General features: G+C 41.0%; 1 protein-coding gene across 2 annotated transcripts in view; it reads left to right on the top strand.

Moving 5' to 3' along the window:
* The window catches only part of LOC101095064 (cadherin-11), a 151,778-nt gene that overhangs the window by 104,417 nt on the left and 29,999 nt on the right, over positions 1-17,362 (top strand). For both annotated transcript variants that reach the window (XM_023245550.2, XM_023245551.2), the window contains 4 exons: positions 3,999-4,293; positions 7,175-7,294; positions 9,503-9,670; positions 14,479-14,666. In XM_023245550.2, the coding sequence (XP_023101318.2) occupies positions 3,999-4,293; positions 7,175-7,294; positions 9,503-9,670; positions 14,479-14,666 (771 nt within the window). The remainder of the gene's footprint in view (positions 1-3,998; positions 4,294-7,174; positions 7,295-9,502; positions 9,671-14,478; positions 14,667-17,362) is intronic.

Here is a 17,362-nt window from a genome sequence, read left to right as displayed (position 1 = left end):
AACTCTGGTGCCCTTCTCCGCTCTTTATGAAAGCTTGCCTTTTTGCATTACACATGTTTATTTATTCATCAGTCTCCCTCACTGGACTGGCCCAATGTCCTGTGTCCCGGGGTCCTGGTACTAAGCCTAGTTTTGGGGAAGCCTTTGTAAATATCTGATGAGACAAATGGATGTGTCTTCAGAATGGATGAGATTTTATCCACTTGAGCTTAGGGATGGCAAATCCCAGTTGGATGAATTGAGTTCTAGCAGTACTCAGACTCTGCATTCTCTGTGTAATCCCTCCAAAATAGTGCAAGAGTAGAAAGTCCACAATACATTAAAAAAATTATTGTCCATTATCATTTATGATAAAGCATGCAACCATCTTTCAGAGAAGAGAGTGACATTAACTACAAGGAGATGAGTGGTCATCTACACAAGAATGAACACCTACTATGCTCAGGGAAAGAGCTAAGCAAACGGTACACTAGCATAAAATAGTCCCTGACCTCAAAGGGTTCAGAGGCTAGTAGAAAGGCAAACTTATCTAACGAAAAACAAAAACAAACAAAAAAACCTACTTAAAACTAAAATAATGAAGAAATTCAATAGAAATGATGATACTTTTACCTGGTAATGTTTGGGAGGGATGAAGGAAGGTTTTATAAAGAACATGATAATAACTTGTAACCTGAGAGATGAATGAGTAGGAGTTATCCAGTGAAGGGGGAAAAGTACAAGAGTAGATCTGGAGGGTGCTAATTTCTGAGTCTTGTATATTCCATTGAGTTATTTCAGTTGTTCTTTAACATGAGAGCAGTAATCCATATTTATGTAATTGACTTATTTGGAAGAGGTTCATAGTAGCATCTGAGTAATGTTCAGGGTTGGGGAAATGCCTTTTCAAAGAGATGTACCAAAGGAGTTTCATTCCTGTATACCCCAAAATGGAAAGATTATACCCAAAATAGAAGTAGTCTTGGGAAATGGGAACCCGGGGAAATGATTGGCATGTGAATTCCCTACGTGAGGAGATGGGCTCTGTGCCCAGAGAGGAAGACAAGACTTCAGTCATGGCAGGGGCTGTGCAGCTTGAACACCATGGAGAGCTGTGCATAAATTTTTCTGAGAATATAGAACCTTTGCCTTAAGGACTTTCTCAGTGGAGAATGGTGTGTTCGTTAGGGTGGAAGATTGTAGGAGAGACAGGACCTGGAGAGCCATTTCCTTATCTCTGTGGAACAAGCAGTTGGCAAGCCCACTGAAAGGGATCATAGGACAAAACATGGAGAAGAGGAAGCAGTGAATGGGCTTTGAAATCCTGGTACCTGAGATTGAGTGTGAGATGTCCGATTGGAGAGGGGAAGAAGAAAAAAAAAAGGGGGGCTGGATCCTATGGATCTTCCTTTTGGATAATGTGGAGATATATATAGATATAGATATAGATATAGATATAGATATAGATATAGATATAGATATAGATATAGATATAGATGATATAGATTAGATATAGATATAGATGATATAGATATAGATATTGATATCTATATATATAGTTTCCCATGAATAGAGGGAATAGACTAGATGACCTTTGATTTGACAGCATTCAAGGTTGAGTGCTTTATGATGCTCTGAAAAAGTAGAATTTGGCAAGCGATGGACTTTCAGATTTCTTGCAGGAAGCACAGTCTGTGTCGTGCTGTGCCCTGCAGAGGGGGAAGCCAGCAGTCTTTGGCATTAGGAATTGGCTGTGTATGCCTCAGCAACTGGGTCCCCTGATAGGAAGGAATGGTTTCCCAAACTGCTTTTTGTGTAGAATCTAATAAATAGTGTTGTCAGTTGTATAGGTCATCTTTGTGGGAGAGAGAAAAAGAAGGAATTTATATCTAACTTTCAAATCCGAAAACAAAGTAGAGAAAGATAAGGAGTGCTATAAGTTTACACTTTTGCAGTGATTTGGTTGATCATGAACTTGAATCTGTTTAATTCATAAGAAACTTGCCAAGCTCACGTGGAATTCACGAAAGCCCAGAGAAACTTCCCTTCTAACCACTCCCGTTAAAATAAGCATTTATTTCCTTGTTTTTCATTCACAAGACTGAGCCCCTAACTTTTGCCAGGTCTCAGGCAGAGAAAACGAACAAATGCAAACTGTTTGGGGGGTTGGGGAGAAAGCCAGCCGCATGGCGGCAGGGATCCCGCCCTCACTGTGGAAATTGTATGAAGATCAGAGCAATTCTGTTCATCCTTCAGAAGCCACAAAATAGCTTCATATTTTACTCACAAACTGCCTTATTCATGAGAAATGCATTAACCGTCATTTCATGACAACACGTAGCTTGTTATGAATAACAAGTTCTGAAGACAGGTATATTTTTTCAAATTTTCCTGAGAAACACTGTGAACTAAAATCAAAATGGTCTTCCTGATTTGTACCTACAGATACCCCCTGAGCCGAAATATTTGGTGTTTCACTGAGGTGCTGCAAATCAATTAGATACTTTCTGGGAAACTGAAACCAGTACAAACATCTTTAAAAAGCACTGTGTTCTATCTTGCTTTGTGATTCTGAACAAGCTCCCCAGGCTTTGGTTTCCTAACAATAATCAAATTGGTGTTAACAATAATATTTAAATGACATTACTAATAATATTAGTATGAAAATGTCATTGCTAATCAATCAAAATTATTATCAATGCTATTTGAATAAAGCTTTTTGGTGTATACTGGGTTTTCCCACATAGTAAGTAGGCAGAACCAAGGGCTTTTTAGCCACTTGGCTAGCCTTGAAGCCTACAGAATGGCAAAAGCAATGCTTCTCTCTTCTCACAAAGGGCATAATGAGGGCAGAGGTAGTTAAATTAAGATGAAAGCTTCAGACATTGAGATGACATCAAGGGAAGGTAAGGAATTCATTGCTACAGGAAAATCAGACGTGGTCTTTGGGTGAGTCCCATGTTATGAAACACAGAGCAGAGTCCAGGCACAGGATGGGTAGTCAGGAGAACTGGACGATGCCCTGGCCCTGTGAAGTGTGGAGTTAGGCAAGTACCGTCATTTCTCTGGGCTCTGTCAAAGGAGGGGGAAAACCTGAACATACGTAAGGTTCTCTCAATAGTCTAAGAAGCTTCATATTTATCAACCCGTCCTACCCACCTTATGCCTATGATCAGAATGAGAGCTTCTTCCTGACAGGCCACATCCCCAGACCCTCATGTGCCTCACAGAGTGTCTTATGGAAAGGTCTGATCGATGAATTGCTTATCGTAACGAAAGCCTAGAAACAACCTCAGTGTCCTTTGGAAGAAGACAGCTAAAATGAGATGATAGCATGCATCCAGTGGATGTAGCAGTCCAAAAGGTCACCTGAATTTACTGTTATAGGAAAACAGAGGTGCAGAGTGCCATTTGTGCACTATGGCACTTCACTGCATAAAAACAAATGAGGGCATTTATGTATCTGTACAGATATTCTAGCATATGCATAAACCGTATCTTAGATTCACAGGAAACTGGTAACAACTGTTGTGTCTGAGCAGAGAAACTGAAGGGGTGGGAATCAGAACTGAGAAGACTTACTTATGGCATAAATGTTTGTTTTTTATATTTTTTGTCATCTATGTTTCTTTCAAAATAACTTAATATATGTGCATATGTGTATATATTTTGCTTGTGTGCATACTCGTGTGAATATGTGCGTATATTTTGCATGTGTGTATATTTGTGAGGGAAAGTATGACTCTTAGAATTTAAAAAACTCAGGGTTCAGGTCTGAATGCTGGCTTCACCTCCCCCAGCGGTGTGACTTTGGCCAAGGCAATTGTCTTCTCTAAGATTCCATTTCTTCATTTGTAAAATGGGGGCAGAGCATCTCCCTCTCAATGGTGTATGTGTGTGTGTGGGCGTCTGTGTGGGTGTGGGTGGACAGCGTGCTGTGGCAAACGGTGTATGAATGAGACTCTGTTTCCCCACGGCTTCCCTCATAAAATTACAAATCTTGGTTTCTCTTTTCCTAGCTTCATTCCGATATTGACTCTGGTGATGGGAACATTAAATACATTCTCTCAGGTGAAGGAGCCGGAACCATTTTTGTGATTGATGACAAATCAGGGAACATTCATGCCACCAAGACATTGGACCGGGAAGAGAGAGCCCAGTACACGCTCATGGCACAGGCGGTGGACAGGGACACCAACCGGCCGCTGGAGCCACCGTCGGAGTTCATCGTCAAGGTCCAGGACATTAATGACAACCCGCCCGAGTTCCTGCATGAGACCTATCATGCCAACGTGCCTGAGAGGTCCAACGTGGGTGCGTACATGAGGGGAGACCTGCTCCATCTACAGGCCTCGTGTCCCTGTTGGGGGTGGGGTGGGGGGCTGCTGCCCATATTCTCCCAAATCAAGAAGCAGATTTTATACCGCATCTTCAACGGCATACGACCAAAAAAAGTGTTATTTGTGTAGTTGAAGTTTCAAATATTTAAAATAGATCTGAAATTTTAATATCTAGTCTTCGAAAACACAAGAAGTGTGGCAGAATGGCAAGAACCTGACGGGCTGCAGGCAATCCTGGTTCTGGCGCTCATTAGCTATGCGACTTGGATCCAGCTCTGTCCATTTTTGCCTTAGTGTCCCTTTCTGTAAAATGGAGTCATAGTTTCTAGTCTTGCAGGATTAGAGGCAATGCAGTTCAGTCACTAGTGTGCACTGATGTCTAATGAGGAACAGTAATCGTAATATTTGTTGCATGTAGACATCATACTAATTGACTTACATGACATTATTCCATTTATTTTTTTGTGATAATCCATCTTTGTAGTGAGGTAGGTCCTATTTGACATACTTTGCAGATGGAAAGCCCAAGCCAGGAACAGGATGACTAATTTATCGAAAGTCATCTGAGCCATTAAGTGGCTCCAGAATACACACTTAATCAGGACACTATGCCACCATCTGTTAGGATAATTTAGAAGCGGATATGTCCTTCCATCATGCCTGAAGACACTCTCCATTGTCAAAGGATACTTCTCTCAAGGATTTCTTCAACAAGCCACCTTTTCCTGGCAGCAACTTTTGTCTGGCTTTGTAGAATGCATTCATTTGTGGTCTTTTGAGAAATATGCCTCGTATTAAGAAGGGGTTGTCTTTCAGACAGTGATCATGGCTGTTCTGGTCAGGGAATGAGTCTGATTATATGAACCAGAGATTTTAGAGCGCAAATGAACTTAAGAATCATCAGGGCCAAACTGCCCATTTTACAGATGAGAAAACCAAGCACCAAGAATGGGAAACAACCTGTTCAAAACAGTTAGATGCAGAAAGTACCCTAGGGCCCTAAGCTCTTTCCACTTTGCATGTAGAACCTGGGATGTGGATTTTTTTAAGCACCACCCCCCCCCTTTTTTTCCCTCCTCCAGATAAAGTTGGGCTTTTCTCATACTTTATGAAGGTGGGGCTGAGTCACTTCTTGCCTGTCTCCCCTGGCCGTGACCGGTTCCTTAGTTTCTTGGTAATTGCCTAGGGATTTTAATGAGAAAAATCCAACAGAAACTAAATCATTAAATAGGGGACTGTAGCATGAGCAACTGAGCCAGAAGGCAAAGCCTGCCATCAAAAAGAACACTCCAGAGAATTCACATTGTTCTCACCTCTGGGAGCTCCTTGATGCTTGGGACTAACACCCAGGCTTTCCATCACGGCTTCTGAGAGTCGAACCTGGTGTCACAGTACCGGGCTGCTGTTTATGGCAGTGGCCCTGACGAGCCAGATGGCGGTGGCCCTGACGAGCCAGGTGAACTGTCACATAGTTCTCATTTTGTCATCTGTAAAGTGAGGATAATGTAAACTGTGACGAGGGTTAAGTAAAATACAAAAGAGTCATAACGGACTGAGTGCAGTTCTAGAAACAAACGAAGCACAACAATGTAATACTTTCCCTAGCTCAGTCACAATGATGCAGGCTAGGCCTATTCTCCTTCCTAAATGTCCACTGCCTAGAATAGTGCCTGGTCCTATGGGAAGAGCTTGAGAAAAGTTGTTTGCACGAAATAATGAGTTACAGAAACGTAATGAGAAAAGAAAGCAAGATTTCCTTTTATACCATGTAAAAATCACTGACGGTTGTAAATTAAAGGGTCGTCAGAAGCTGTGTCAACGGGCTCCCTCACCTCCCACCCAGGACCTTGCCCCTCTGCTGGAAATGTCAAGGAAAGACCCTGGGTTTGGTTGGTGGCTCGATGGGGGTTAGGCTAATGACTCTGGCAATAATCTACTTTGCAAAATAGGATTGTAAAATTCCTACCTCTCACACCCAGTTTCTCAAAATACAATTGCTGTCAAAATGAGGAGCAGAGGGGATGGATGCTGGTGGAACACAAGGAACGTGCCCCGAAAGTACCTGGTGCAGGGAGGCTCTAATTGCCGTTTCCCTTCCCAGGCATCTCCCCCCATTCTTTAGTTCAGTGCTTTGTGCCCTCAAATCCTGGTGACCACCAAAGAACAGAGGCTTTTCTAGGAGAAACGGAATCCCGTCTTCCTTCATTTCCCTGGTTTCCTTTCCTTCAGACCCACAGATGTCTTAAGGGTGGTTTCTATTAAATAACTACCAGACCCGTTAGAGGTGGGAAGATGCAATTCTCATGTCATCAGGGAACAACATTCTGTACAATATTTATAGCCATAAATTCATTAAAATGCAGTATTAGAAGCTATTTTATTACATGCAAAGCAACAATAAAATGATGTATTTATTGCGCTGCTACAGATGGAAGGCTACATACTCTGTCCTTACACAAAAAGCAATTCATCACTAATTATCTTTTATTTTACTCTTTGGGAAGATTGTTATTTAATTATTTGATATACTGAACATTTCAGTTGCATGGGTCTTAGAATGTTTTTGCATTAATGTTCATATTGTTATTTTAACTACTAAGCAGAGCACGATGTACTATGAATATAGAAAGTTCATTTTTAAGCTATGGGAATTTTTTTTAAGGAAGGAAAGAGGGAAGGAAGAAGAGGAAGAGAGGAAGGAAGATTACTTTACATCTGAACCCCTGAAAACTGAGAGCATGTTAAACAATTATGGGGCTTTTCCCCGTTTTTAAAGATAAGATGGAACTTTGTTAACTGGAATATAATTCAAAAAGCTGAAGGGGTGTTGCTAATGGATTTATTTCATTTTTAAGGGACATCGGTAATCCAGGTGACAGCCTCAGATGCAGATGATCCCACCTATGGAAACAGCGCGAAGTTAGTATACAGCATCCTAGAAGGACAACCCTACTTTTCCGTAGAAGCACAGACAGGTACTGTGCAGTGTTGTTGGGATCTGTGACACATTGTGAATAAGAAGTCCAGGCCTGCTCAGTAAACCTATTTGAGTCTTAGTTTTCCCAAATACAGGAAAGGCCACCTTACAGGATTGTTGAGAGGATTAGACACTTGCCTGCATGTGCCTGGATATGGTTAGCATCCAATGAACCTTATTTATTATTGTTTCTGCCTCTATGTCACCATGTCACAATAATAAATATAATCTTAAAATACAACTTTTGTCTTAAAATCATATCTTACATTTTTTTTTAGCTGTTAATGTTTGTTTATTTTTGAGAGAAAGAAAGAACGTGAGTGGGGGGGTGGGGGCAGAGAGAGAGGGAGACACAGAATCAAAAGCAGGCTCCAGGTTCTGAGCTGTCAGCACAGAGCCCTATGAGGGGCCTGAACCCACAAACTGCAAGATCATGACCTGAGCTGAAGCCAGACAGTTAACCAACTGAGACACCCAGGCAGGCCATCAAGATAAATTCTTGAGAAATATGCATTTAAGTTGAACATGTAATTTAAGTTGAATTTTAAGATATGATTTTAAGGGGCATATGGGTGGCTCAGTCAGTTAAGCGTCTGACTTTGGCTCAGGTCATGATCTCACAGCTCCTGAGTTCGAGCCCCACGTCAAGCTCTGTGCCAACAGCTCGGAGCCTGGATGGAGCCTGCTTTGGATTGTGTGTCTCCCTCCCTCTCTGCCCCACCCCTGCTCACACTCTCTCTCTGTCTCTCAAAAAATAAATAAATGTTAAAAAAAAATAATGCTCAGGTGTGTTTGGGACGTGGCACATTCCCTCCACTGCACTTACAGATTCCCAATTGGTGTCACCCAAAAAGAAGACTTCACAGTTCTTACAGAAAACAAACAGCAAACCCAAAAAGTGAAAACATGTAGCCACCAAAACCACAATGGTCCACTTCATTTACACCAAACTTTATTCTAGGGTCCTTCCATTAGAATAAACACTGAAATACTGTGAAAGTTCCATTCTATAATATCACCCCCCAAACTGCTGCCTTTTCCTGTATATTTGAAAGACATTTGCAAATAATCCACATCTGTTATTATAGCTAAATTGTATGAAATACAAATATATATTAATATGTATACACAGGGTCTGCCAATCAGATAAGTTGCCCATTTACTAGATATCACTTCCACTGACCTACGTAATTATCTATTTGTAGCCACTTTGCTTCAGAACACAGTCTATGGGGCTGTGTGGCTATGATTTCATAGAAGGCATTTGCCTTTCCACATTAACCAAGGATAAATGTAGGATTTCATCTAGATTTTTGAGATGTTAAAAACTGATGGAGGAACTCCAATTATAACCTTATTTCTTCTCAAGGACTCATGGTTAGGAACCACCACTTTGAACATACCAAAGTATTTAACAGATAAGGAGAACAAGACTCAGTGAGTTCAAGGGTGCTGTTGGGAAATACAGACTAAGAGAGGGATAAGGGTGCTTTCTTTATATTTCCAGTATAAATGTTACTGTATCTACAGAGAGGAAAAGCTTGCACATGTTCCCAAGAGATTTAAGCGAGCATGGTTTTCATGCAAATTATGTGCTAATCTCCAGGGATCATGTAGAATTCAATCATTAATTTACCCCTGTGGTCAGTGACGGGTGATAGTACAACAATGTTTGTGTATGCACTGTGTGTGTTTTTAACTTGTTTGGCTTACTCCTTTAAAATTTAATAATTACATTTTAATGTATTGCTTGGAATATATGCCACCTACATTTACCCTAATATAGATCATAAAAACATTTCCAAGAGTTGAATGCTGGGATAGACTTTCAAAAGATTCCACTGGTAATTCAAAAGTGGGGGTTTAGTCATGGGTATCCATGCAATGGGCCCTCAAATATTTCAGCCTTTAGGATCTTGATATGTTATGCCTGAGAATAATGAGCTTATTACTTGCGTTTACAATGCATCATATAAAGCATATATGATTATGATGCTATATGAATAATTATGACAATTTGCTGAGAAAGACCACTATATGGTGCTCCAGGTATGGCTACTTGTCATTCTAATTATCATGTCAAAGTGACTCTTCTGCGAGGGCAGGAGCTTTTTTATTCCTCTCTGCTTCCCCTGTGCCTAGAACTTTTTATGTTTTAATGTTGTTACCAATGAATACGTGTGGTGTTTCCCACTCATGGATCCAGGTATCATCAGAACAGCCCTCCCCAACATGGACAGGGAAGCGAAGGAGGAGTACCACGTGGTGATCCAGGCCAAGGACATGGGTGGACACATGGGTGGACTCTCAGGGACAACCAAAGTGACGATCACACTGACTGATGTCAATGACAACCCACCAAAGTTTCCACAGAGTAAGTAGGTGGGCTTGGCTTTCACGTTTTCATGGTGCCATGGCTAGCCCTTCTCCGACCCATTTCTGCTTTGCTCAGCTTTCACGAAGAAATCTAGAAGAATGAAGTCTCTTTATCATTCATGCAAAAAATGAAAACATAAAGAATACAACAGCAACATAAAAATTGAAGGTGCAGTAAAGGTAGGAGGAGGGAAAGGAGATGTAAAAAGTTCCACAACTCTGGAAACAGAAAATCTATTTTGCTAGGTATTTCACTAGATACTGGTTCTGCGATCTAGTAATTAATTAACCTCTCTCTGTGTCAGTGTTCTAATTTCTAATCTGGAGGTAATAGTACTGAATAAGTTACCTGTTGTTTTAAAATAGAGTGCCCCAAACCTCTGTGATTTAAAACAATAATAATAATTTATTTTTTTCATGAATCAGTCATTTGGGCAAAACTTGGAGGAGACTGCTTTTTCTTTGTTTCCATAGCTTCAAGTTAGGATGGCTTGACTGAGGTCAGAAGATCCACTTCCAAGAATGCTCACTCAAATGTCTGATGAGCTTGTGTTGGCTGTTGGTTTCTATCCATGTGGGTCTTGCAAAGGAATGGCTTGGATAGGTTCTGAAAGTGGGAGCCCCAGGGATACCAAGCAGAAACTGTATTGTCTATTGTGACCTAACTTCAAAAATCACATGGCATCATTTCCATAAGACTGTCCAAATTTAAGTAGAGTTCTTGTAGACCCCATCTTTCAGTGGAAAGACTGTCAAAGTCATGTTGAAGGAAATGCATGTGGGATGGGAGATATGGCTTGGGCCACTTTTGGAGAATACAGTCTTCTACAGGTCTTATTGGAATGTTGTTATAACTAAATCAGCTAGTATAAAATCTTATAATGCCTGGCATAATTTGTCACAAATGTTAGCCATTATTATTATATGAGGGATTGTGGTCCTTCTACAAAATTCGTAAGGTTACTGAAGGAAAAAAAGGAAGATGATTTTGAAAGGTTATTAGTCATCATAATTACAACAACTTCCATCATTTAATGAATAGTAATTACTACTGGATATCTTGACAAGAGCCTACATTTTAGATAAAACTAGGTTTCATAAAAGGTGCAGTTAGTGAGCATAGAATGTAGTAAAGCCACCCCCCAAAATAATAATCCAGTTAAAAATGGGCAGAAGCTGGGGTGCCTGGGTGGTCCATTCAGTTAAGCTTCTGACTGGATTTCAGCTCAGGTCATGATCTCATGGTTTGTGAGATCTAGCCCCGAGTTGGGCTCTGTGCTGATACCACAGAGACTGCTTGGGATTCTCTCTCTCCCTCTCTCTCTGCCCCTTCCTGACTCTCTCTCTCTCTCTCTCTCTCTCTCTCTCTTTCAAAACAAATAAATGAACTTTAAAAAAGTGGGCAGAAGACAGGAAAAGACATTTCTCCAAAGAAGACCTACAGATGAAAACTGCTCAATATCATTTATCATTAAGGAAATGCACATTAAAACTATAATGAGTTATCACTTGATACTGGCCATAATAAGAAAAGTAAAAAATACAAGAAAGAAAAAGTGTTGGTGAGGATGTGGAGGAAAAGGAACCCTCATGCACTGTTTTGATAGGAATGCAAACTGGTGAAGTTAACTGGAAAAGAGTATGGAGGTTCCTCAAAAAGTTAAAAATAGAACTATCCTACAATCCAGTAATCACACTCCTGGGTAGTTACCCCCAAAATACAAAACACTAATTCAAAGGGATAAATACACCCCTATGTTTATAGAAGTATTATTTATAAGAGCCAAATTATGGAAGCAGCCCAAGTGTCCATGGATTGATGAATGGATAAAGGAAATGTGGTATGTATATATATATATATATATATGTATATATATATATATATATATATATATATATACAAGGCAATATTATTCAGCCATAAAAAAAGAATGAAAAAGGGGCACACCTGGGTGGCTCAGTCAGTTAAGCCTTCGATGTCAGCTCAGGTCATGATCTCGTGGCCCTATATCAGGCTCTGTGCTGACAGCTCAGAGCCTGGAGCCTGCTTCGGATTCTGTGACTTCCTCTCTCTTTGCCTCTACCCTGCTCATGTTCTGTCTCTCTCTCTCAAAAAATAAATAAACATTAAAAATTAAAAAAAAAGAATGAAATCTTGCCATTTGCAATGACATGGATGGAGCTAGAGAGTATAATGCTACGCAATATAGCATATTGGAGTTCAGATAAGTCAGTCAGAGAAAGACAAAGGGGAAAAAAGAGAGAGAGAGACAAACCAAGAAACAGATTCTTAACTATAGAGAACAAACTGATGGTTATCGGGGGGGGGGGGGGGTAGATGGGAGATGGAGATTAAGGTGATGGAGATTAAGGAGTGAACTTGTGATGAGCACTGGGTGATATATGGAATTGTTGAATCACTATATTGTACATGTGAAACTAACACTGTATATTAACTATACTGGAATTAAAATTAAAAAATAAATAAATAAATAAAAAAGAATGTAGCAAAGCCAGAGCTTGAACACACATCTGTTTATATAGATACATAGATATAGACAAAGGTATGTGTGATCATAAAGATGCTGGTGCCACTAATCCATGGGTGTGTGGGGGGATGTTTCACCATGAAAATGTCATCTTCACTAGATTAGGAGAGTAGCTGGTGGAACCTGGGAGTTTATTGTCAGAGGGACAGCAATGTTTGCAAATGAGGGAACAAGGAAGGCACACAAACATGGCCCCAGGAAGGTACACCAGTCATTGAGAGGAATCCAAAGACAGCAATCTATGCAAGGAACACACTGAGATAGGATTACAAGGCAGTAGTAACCAGTTCTCATGGAGTCCCAAAAGAGGTGAAGAAAGACCGCTTTGCCTGATCAGGCACAAAGTTCAGCATCTCCAATAAGCTTAAGGCTCATATAGCATTCTAAGAAACTACATGCTCCATTATCCACACTGCAGAATTGTTCGGTATGCTAGAAGGAAAAGGCCGAACAGGATTATTAGCATGCAGCCATTAATGCCTTTGCTCACATGCAGTCATATAGTAAAGTTATATTGCTATACTGCAGATGCTAGTTTCACTGCCATGAACTCCAATGAGATTTGGAGAAAACCAACTCAGAGCAGGTTTCCCTAAGCCTGCCTGTAAATTGGTAATTATTTACAGAGCTTATCTACAGAGACTACACCACCCAGTTGTCCTTGACTGTGCAGGTTCTGGCGTGATAAAGTTGAATATGGGTCCAACCTGAAAACATTCAAAGCCACATAATACAGATAAACATAGACAGCATACTGGAACTGATGGAATCCATAGAAAGGGGAAGCTAAAACTTACAAGAGTTTAAGTAACTTGCCCCAAACCACTCAGCTTTGAAGTGGAAGAGACAAAGTTCCCAGCCCTTGTTTCTCCATATTGTTTCCCGTAGAATATTTTTAAAATGTGGAAATACAGATAAGATCATTTCAAATCTGGCTTCCCTACTGAAAAGCTTCCAGTGGCTTCCTTCAAGTTCAAATAGAATCATTCCACAATGGCCTTTTTACATAGATGGGCCCCAGACTACCTATGTACCCTCACCTCTTCCAGAAGGCTCCAGCCACACTTGTCTCCTGGCTTCTGTATGTCTTCAACATGTACCTACTCCAGGGTTTTTGCCATTTCGTCTTTGCTTTGTCTGTAATTTTTATCCCCAGAGATTCATGTGATTGATTGTTCAGTCCGTTCTGATGCCTTCTTCTGAGGGATGTCTTCTCTGACCAACCAATTCCAAATAATTCTCAGTTCTCCCTCTTTCTTGTTCTCACACAGCACATGTAACACAAGTGTATACATTCACACACACACACGACATATTCATATAGACACTCTCACTCATCCATGCATATGTGTACCACACAACCACATACCCACTCCCAGACACACATTCACACATGAGTGATGGTGTGATCCCCTTCACACTCCATCACACACTCATACACACAGTCACACATACTCACTGTCTCATTACCCTCTACCACTTATCCTACTTTATTTTCCTTCTTTCTAGCAATGACATCAGAGTATGTCATTTGCTTTCTTGTTCCTCTTCAGTGTGCCTCATTAAGGGAAGAAACTTGACGAGTCCATTTACTACTGAGTCTCCAGGGCCTAGAGCAGCACCTGGCATATATTAGGTTCTAAGTACATATAAAATAAATATATATGGACAGACCATACTGTGAGAAACCTTTCCAGATAAGGTAGTGCTTGATCAAATGGTGAAGGAGGCAAAGTAAGAGGAGAGTCACAAATAGAGTTAGTAGGCTCATGACCTTGATAAGGATTAAATTTGCATTTGATTTTTTAAAAAAAATATGGAGCCGTGGGAGGTTCTCAAACAGAGAAGGAGGTTTTTCTGGGTACCTGGCAGTGCCTTGGAATTAATTCGTGGGCCATCCTGAAGACACGAAAAGAAGACTTTGCTCTTTGAATGTATAAAGATATATACATGGTCCTCCATCACTTCCTGATGGGAAATGTAACTGAGCATTGTTTTCCTTTCTTACTTGTGGCAGGTGACCCCACCACATGACCCTGGCCCCCGATACTGTTTTATCATCCTTTGTAGAACACATTTCTTTGACAAGCAGGCCATGTGGGACCTTCTTTCTCAGCCATTCACTTCTTTCATGTTTTCAATCAATAGAAAGTTCAATTTCAAACCCTTTGAGAAATTTATTGGGATTCAATGAAATCTAAAGTCTTACAGCTGCCAAATAAAAGGGAAAATAAAAATAGATGTCTTCTTCTTCTAGGCGTATACCAGATGTCTGTGTCAGAAGCAGCTGTCCCCGGGGAGGAAGTAGGAAGAGTAAAGGCAAAAGACCCAGACATTGGAGAAAATGGTTTAGTCACCTACAATATTGTTGATGGAGACGGTATGGAATTGTTCGAAATCACCACGGACTATGAGACACAGGAGGGTGTGGTCAAACTGAAAAAGGTGAGTTCGGGTGAGGAATCAGGGGTGTTAGCGGTGTGGCCAGCTCTGCCAGGGCAACACTGCAGGGGATGGAGAGCAGAAGGTTAGGAAAGGAGAATATGGGCAAGGGGGGCTGATCTGACTTTGCAGTTGAGCTCCCAGCTCTGGGGAGGTAACAGAACTGTATCCCTTTCAGTTACTGCAGAGAGAGCTAGCAAAGGGGCTGGGGGGGATGTTGGCCGACTGCCTGTTAGTTTTTGTGTGATTTGGCACACTTTCCACATGGAAGGTAGATAGCTGGATAAATCTAGGTTTTAGAGAAACAGCCCTGAGCATGGAAGGGGTTCCTCCTTTGGCTCTTCCAAGCTAACTGTTAATACAGGCTGTTCAGAACGTTTCCTATGTGAAAGTACCCAAGGGCCACCACATTGCTGGGCCTTCTGGGAAACTTGAGCCAATCCTCTCCTTGATTTTCTCTCAAAATTGAGCCTAAGAAACAACCACAATGGACCTTCCCCCCATAGTCAGGTGAACTGTCTCTAAAAATGTGTCCCAGAATTAACTCATAGCAAAGAGTTTATTGTTTGTCCTTGTTTTGTTCTGAAAATCTAAAATGTACTCAATACTAAATATAGGCTAGATGAAGCCTGAGCCTCTTACAAACATTTATTTTTCAGAAAAATCATACAAAGTAGATAGTATTATCCCAATAGGCAATAGTACCTCAATTTAATTATGAAGAGATTGGGACTCAGACAGATTAAATAATTTGACCCCGTCATAATCACACAGGTAGCAATTCACAGACGTGAAATTCAAACCTGGGTATTCTGGAACAGCTTCCTATTCAAGATGTTTTGGGGACTGTTGGGCCAGAAAGATAGTCTGAAGGTATCCAGAAAGGATTCACTTTCAAGTAAAGAAACAGTTACAGTATTTTCTGAAACGCCCCCCCCCCCCCGATTTACCACTTGAGAAATCAACACCTCTCCATCATCAAAGTGTATGGAGCATTAAATCTGAATTGGATGATGGGATTACCTTGGTGTTAATCAAGCATTCATTTTCAACTTCGTTTTGTAGCATGAATATTAAGCTCCTTGGTGTGATGGAAAAGATTGGACTGTAACACTGATAAAAAATTAATTTGAAGAATCAATAAAGAGGCCAGTAGCCGGAGAGCAGGCAGGGGTGGGGTGGGGGAAATTCCTGGGAGGAGTCTTTTAGTTAGGGAAGCAGGGAGATATGTGCTGTAGGAAGCAGACTTTCCATAATACTTGGAAACATTGTTGGATTTGGGAGATATATTAGGGGACACAAAACAAAGAGAGGGTAGGGGGTGACTCTTTCACAAGAGAGTACGGAAGTTGGGATGAACTTTGGATAGTAGGAAAAGCCAACATTAGTACAATGAATTAGTGGCCATCGCAGCCTAATCATTAGCCATGAAGGGCTGGGGTAAGCACTCCCTCTGGTTTTCCTCTAGAAAAATAGCTGAGTGGGATGCCTGGGTGGCTCAGTTGGTTAAGTGTCCGACTTCAGCTCAGGTCATGATCTTGTGGTTTGCGAATTTGAGCCCCACATTGGGCTCTGTGCTGACAGCACAGAGCCTGGAGCCTGCTTCGGATTCTGTGCCTCCCTTTCTCTCTGCCCCTCCCCTCTCTCTCTCTCTCTCTCTCTCTCTCTCTCTCTCTCTCTCTCAAAAATAAACATTAAAAAATTTAAAGAAATAGCTGAGTGACTTGTGTGTTAGCATAGAGCTGTCAACTTACCTTGTTAATTAATATTACTATCTTTTCTGCTTGACACGGACATATGAGCTTTGGCATCAGCAATCCCTGCCTCCCACCCTCTGCTGTTCAAGTAATTGGGTAGTTGGTTATGCTAAGGTTGTCACCTGTTTTCAATGTATTCAGGGTATAAACACATACTGTGTCTGTAAGATCCTGAAACATTTAAATCACCCCATGGAACTCACACATCGCAAATGAGCTCTCTGCATATGATTAATTTGCACATTTCCCCCCAATTCAATGTGTTTATTCCAGGCAAAGAAACAATCTTCTACAAATCCCTGAAATTTAGGCTTAGAACACGGTAAGATGTTATTTCATTTGTAAAAGAATGTTTGCTTGAACTCGTAGTTCAGAGTTCTAAATGTCCACCAGGAAAGAAGAGAATCTGGGAGGTGGTGAATTTAATAGAATAAATGATGGATCCTATGGAAGTCATTGTATATGTTTCAATAATATAAGAGAGTATGGAGAGATCATGGGCATATTTGTCTCTTAAAATATTCTTAAATGTAGCATTTTCATGCATTTCTTAATTCATTCACCCATTTTTCTGCCAAGAGTTACTGCGTTCTTACCATTTGCCAGCAGGCCCCTTGTGAGAGGCTGGGCATCTAAAGTTGAAGAGACAGAGTCTTGGCTATAAGGAGGTCACCGTTTAACAGGACATTTAGCTGAAAAGACAATGAAAATAGAGCGGGTTTTGTTTTCTCAGCCTGGGCACTATCAACATTTCAGGACAGATGCTTCTTTGTTGTCTGGGGCTGTTCTGTGCACTGTAGGGTGTCGAGTAGCACCCCTGGCCTCTCCTTGCTAGATGTAAGCACACGCACTACCCTACCCCACCTGTTGTGATGATTTAAAAATAGCTCTAGACATTGCCTCATATCCCCAGGATGAGGTCGAGCAAAATCACTCCCCAGT

This window comes from Felis catus, chromosome E2 (assembly GCF_018350175.1).
Source record: "Felis catus isolate Fca126 chromosome E2, F.catus_Fca126_mat1.0, whole genome shotgun sequence".
NCBI classification, from domain to species: domain Eukaryota; kingdom Metazoa; phylum Chordata; class Mammalia; order Carnivora; family Felidae; genus Felis; species Felis catus.
Note: the sequence above shows the minus strand (reverse complement) of the source record. Positions and strands in the feature narration are given on the sequence as shown.